Here is a 5,502-nt window from a genome sequence, read left to right on the forward strand (position 1 = left end):
ATTTTTTTAAAGAAGCAATTTAATTCCACCCCCCCCAGCAGACATTCAGATCCAGCCATGTTTATAGTTGTGAATTTCCCTCCAACGTTCATAAATAATCTTTCACTAAATGAACCCACTTCGGTTCTCTGAAAACCTCTCACATTTCAAGGCTGCCATAAGTAGAATTGAACAACTAGAATGCCTTTCACTTCACCTCTCACCGAATGCCAATGCCAATCATAATAAAGGTCATCAAATTTTCCAACTACAGTATAGATTTCCAGAGATATTCTCCATCTATTTACCTGAAGTGTACCCTGACAAGTGCAAGTCCTTAATTCTTTCTTTAATATGTTTGGAGGGTTTAGCCATCAACCAAGTTGTCCCTAATAATACAGCCCGAGGGGCAGTTTGCTGTGTTTAGCAGATTTTCCTGTGCATTGATGAAGTTCTCTTCTGCAAATCCAGGAGCTCTGAATGACTGATGATCGTGCAACCCCGCTTTCTTCACTGCTCTCATTTCTCGCTCGCTCTCTCCCTTTTTTTTTGCTTTAAAAATTTGGTCTGAAACTGTAGATCTTGAGGATGACCTCTCAAATAATACAGTCCTCCCCCAGGGCCCCCAAGAAATCGTATGAGATAAAAGTTGTTGCAGGCCAAACCCAGGGACACTCCTGGGTTCAGGACTGTGGTGGAATTCAGGGTGTTGCATCCCATCCTTAATCCTCTTGCAACTAATTGGCTTATCATGTCAGATCTCATCATGATACACCATTACATAACTGCCAAAACACTAAGGATTTTTTTTTAAACAAGAAGTTTATTTAAACAACAAGACGCTTTACTTGAAGCGAAAACTGTCTAGACTTCATTTCTTTGAGAGTAATTTACCCCTACTTAAAGACAGATCACCCTGCATGTAACAGCTACGTACAAAAAAATTGTAAAATTGTCCTTGGTTTTACAATGCTAAATGAAAAATATTAAAATTCTCCAATCCAACAAGGTATGCAAGGGTTTTTTTTTTATGTCGTTGCTCTTTTGTTTTTGTTAAACGGTGAGAGCACAGTAACTTACTGGAAAATAAAGCGAGGAGCTGGATGAGCCGCTCATGGCGAAGGGGGTGTTTGCACAGAGCCAGTATTTCCCCATCCCATCTCCACTTGTGTCGATCAAAACAGACCATTGGCCATTTCGTTAAAAAAATAAAAATTTTAAATAAACAAAGGGAAAATTGCAGTATGCGTGTGCACATGCACCGGTTACTTTATGTACAATAAAGGAATGGGGGAGGGGAAATGAAAGAGAAAACTATACTGTAGTTGTTGGGAGGTGGTGGAACCAAATTGTGGTTTTCTAATAGAGAACGGATTCTTGGTCGGTAGGAAGAGAGTTCTGGAGGAAAGGAGCAGGCTCCCTTTTAGAAGACGCCTCCTGTCTGCCGCTGGAACACACCCATTGTATCTCCATCCTCCATGTCCAACGGCGCAGGTGTGTCTGTTTCATGGATTGGCTGTCCGTCAAACCGGAATCTGATCTGCCTCATTGACAAACCCTGTGGTTCAAAATAGGCTTTCATTAGTTTGCTAAGTGGCGTATGCCTCTTAATCGACTTAAACGGCACCCCAGAACCATCCTGCCCCACCACCTTCAAATTCATATGATCGTTGTTCTCAGTCTTGACGCCTTCCTTGAGTTTCTCGCCGGCCGGCCACGGCAAACGCCGAACTCCTCCGCTGCCGCTTCACAAAAGAGGTGCCAGGTCCGCACCAAAGGAGCACACAGACAGCTCAACACTGAAGATTATGATCCAGCCAAGTTATACATTCTGGGGGGAGGAGGCACATTTCAATCCAGGAACCTTCTGTCATGACATTTTCTTGTTCGCCATAAAGAAAAAACAACTCACTCTTGAGGTGGAAAACTGACCATTGCATATAATCTCTAGACAAGCAAGCTTTGAAAATCAGTTTGTTCATTATACATTCAAAAGAACAACTAGCCAAACTATGCATTTTTAAAAAGCAGAGTTTGTTTTTTCACTACTGTAAAAATATAAAAATAGAAACAAGGCAGTGTTCTTCTTTTCCTTTGTTCACTTACTTTTTTTTAAATAATTGATATTTCATTGAAATATGTACACAGCAGACAATCCACCAACTAACAATGTCTACATGTAAAATTCAGGGATGATGATTTCTTTTCATTCTTGAAGTTGTCCAAACATTCTCATCATCCTTTTCTAAATTATTCTTGCCCCACTAACATAAACTCATTACCTCGTCACGCTTCCCACCTGCCCTTTCCAGTGGCTGTTGTCAATTTGATCTTGTAGGCATTGGTGTCACTAGGGAGATAGGGAGATAGCGGATGAAGGCCACATCAGGTGACACTATCAGAGAGGGTATCTCCTAAAAGGCTTTCTTTAAAATTCCATGTAATGTTTCAGCAGAAATGTATTAGCGTTTATAAAATATTCCTGTAGTTATAAAATGAAAACATTTTCAAAAGCCTAGCTAAATGTGTCAATTTATATAAGATTAAAACTCTTTGTTAATTTACTCTTTGAACCTTCTGATATATAGTCATTATTTCTTAATTACACTTGATGCTTCAAATCATGTGGTTTCTTCTGCACAAGCTATAAGTACATGCTGTTGATTTCATTGTTGATGACAATTTTTTATGATAGTTTTTATAGTTGTTGGTTTTGTCAATTTTCTAGTGTTTTAGCTATAATGTTATATTTCATATTTGTGAACCTATATCAATAGTATTGAATACCTCTAAACCAAACTCATTGCCATTGAGAAGAATCTACACATAGAAAACATATCGGACAGTATACAACTGCTCTTGGGAGTTTCTGAGGCTATAAATCTTTACAGAAATATGTCTCCTTTTTCTCCCACAGGTGACTGGTGGTTTCAAACTGCTGAGCCTGCCCAACTCATACCCCATTACACCAGACCCCACTACCCCAGACCCCACTATCCCATTAAAACCAATCTCACTGCCATTAAGTCAATTCGGACTCATAGCAGTCCTCTACGACAGGGACTGTTTACTGGAGTAGAACACTCCATCTTTCTCCAGCAAAGCGGCTGATAGTTTCAAACTTCTGACCTCTTGGTTAGCAGCCCAATGTACAACTACGATGCTACCAGGGCTCTTTAATGTAGACGGAGGAGGAAACAAACCTAATCCCCCCTTCTGTTTTGCTACTAATAATGTTGTAAATGATAATGTTGTAGTTCACTGTAGAGCGATTTCACAAAATAATTTTGTTAGTATTTCTATAATCTAAGAAATGCTACATTTAATAAATTTACAACTGCATCTAACAATGTTATGACTAAATTGATAATAAGTATTATGAAATATTATTTATGGTCCAGTATGGGAGGTCCATCCTAAGGATAACATCATGAGTTACTCCAGTGGGTGATGTCAAACCTAGTGAGGCACTGCCCTTATAGATGTTTAGACGAATACAATCTTCAAGGAAGCCATTCTTCACAAACTAGGCAAAACTACTGGGTTTAAAGAATACTTCAGCAGGTATTTTTGGCTTAAGGTTTAAAGATTATCTTAGAGCAATAGTTTCAAAGTTTCATCTAGCCTTATTCCATGAGAAAATTTAATTCTGGTCTGCAATGAGGCACACAATTATTGATGCTTTGGAATATATAGCTTGACGTGGTTTACCACTATTGGAGTTCTCTTTGTCACATCTTTGGTCATCTCTGTGTATTCTCATATACATTTGTTTCCAGAATATACTGTATACTAAAACCTGTCCTACCTGGTTGGAAATATTTTCCCCAGTAATCTTTCCAATGCACAATTTTACAGACATCACCATTAAAATAGAAAAACAACCACCTGATCAATAACAAACATTTTTATCCAACCATAAGAAGAAGTAGGGTAAATTTGACTTTAAAACAAAAGTACTTTCAAATGTCTTTATTAACTGTATCGTTTTTATAAGAACGGCAATTTCAGGTTGAAAGCTTGTTGGAAAAAAGCTTTGCAAATATCCCCCAGTACTTTGGACATGTGATCAGGAGAGACCAGTCCCTGGAGGAGCCCATGGTAAAGTGGAGAGGAAGAGCCTGGTCCAGATGGCTTGACACAGTGGCTGCAACAATGGGCTCGAGCATAACAGTTGTAAGGCTGACACAGGACTGGGCAGGGTTCAGTTCTGTTGTACATAGAGTAGGTAGCTTTGAGTCGCACCGACTCAACAGCATCAAACAGTACCAACGACAGGACTGGCAGTGTCGTGGGTCTCGTGTTGAGAGGCTAACGGAGAGATCAGCAGTTCAAAACGACCAGCAGCCCCTCAAGAAACAGAAGAGACTCCTGTCAAGAGTTACAGTCTTGGGAACACACAGAGCAATTTTGCTCTGTCCTATAGGGTTGTTATGAGTCGGCATTGACTCATTCGCTGGTTTGGACCAGCCAGAACATTATCAATATTTCTCTTCAATAAACTTGTTTCCATGGCAACTTTAAAAATAAGTCTTGACTTCGGACAGTGTAAGACATGAAAAAATAATAATGGTTTATAAATGATCAAGGGAAATGAGGGAGAGAAGGTGGGGAAGGGAGGGGGAAAATGAGGAGCTGATACCAAGGGCTCAAGTAGAAAGAGGATGTTTTGAGAATGATGATGGCAACATATGTACAAATGTGCTGGACACAATGGATGTCTGTATGGACTGTGATAAGAGCTGTGATAAGAGGCCCCATAAAATGATTTGAAAAACATAGGTCTTGAAGATCTGTGCAATTTCTAATTGCACTTTTTAATTGTAATGCTCCTCTCTTTCTAATTAAAAATATATGTATAGTCTTCCTAAGTAGTTAGCAAAATTATTATTATTTTTTCTCTCCCCGCCCTTCGCCCCCCTTCCCCCCCCACCTCTGTTTCTCCAGCCCTCCGCAAAATTATTTTTTAAATGTTCCTTCAAGTGTAAAGGTTTCAGGCAGCACATACTCAACTTTCTTAAACAACCGATATTAAGATTGAGGCTCATCTATCTATCAACAACATTTGAGCATATTAGAGGGACCTTGGCTTGGTAGCGTGGTGATCAGAACATATCACTATCATAATAACTATAGAGTATTTTGTGTTATTCTGCCAGTAGCATCAATAACCAGCTTTTTTCTGAATCTCTTTTATTCTCAATGCTTAAGACTTCTAATGAAAACATTCTCCTATTAGTGAAGGACCCAGGTTCTCATTTCAAAGTATAATTTTAAAAGCATTACAATTAAAGATGCTCATTACTTTCCTCTTACACTGAATAGGGCTGACTTCTGTAAATAGTATAATATTGTGAAATTGAGGATGTTTGACTTTTGAGGATAAGTCATATGAGACATTGTATCATTTTGTATCAGTTTCATTTTGAGCTTTCTTGGCGTATGGGAGACGTGCAGCTTGTGAGACCCCGCCCAAACACTCGGGTCACTCACTTTAGAGTGGTATGTCACGAAGAGACTCGA

General features: G+C 39.1%; 1 protein-coding gene across 1 annotated transcript; it reads right to left on the reverse strand.

The window, feature by feature from the left end:
- Positions 1-1,322: 1,322 nt before the first annotated feature.
- Positions 1,323-2,943, reverse strand: LOC101649284 (small ubiquitin-related modifier 2-like). The gene is made up of 3 exons (XM_004704217.2): positions 2,939-2,943; positions 1,537-1,724; positions 1,323-1,479 (listed from the first exon to the last, which is right to left on the reverse strand). Exons 1-3 carry the CDS (start codon positions 2,941-2,943, stop codon positions 1,403-1,405), a joined length of 270 nt encoding a protein of 89 aa, XP_004704274.1. The 3' UTR covers positions 1,323-1,402.
- Between the last annotated feature and the right edge of the window lie 2,559 nt (positions 2,944-5,502).

The sequence above is a fragment of the Echinops telfairi genome, unplaced genomic scaffold (assembly GCF_000313985.2).
Source record: "Echinops telfairi isolate 266 unplaced genomic scaffold, ASM31398v2 ScPeMD7_7420;HRSCAF=8458, whole genome shotgun sequence".
Lineage (NCBI taxonomy): Eukaryota > Metazoa > Chordata > Mammalia > Afrosoricida > Tenrecidae > Echinops > Echinops telfairi.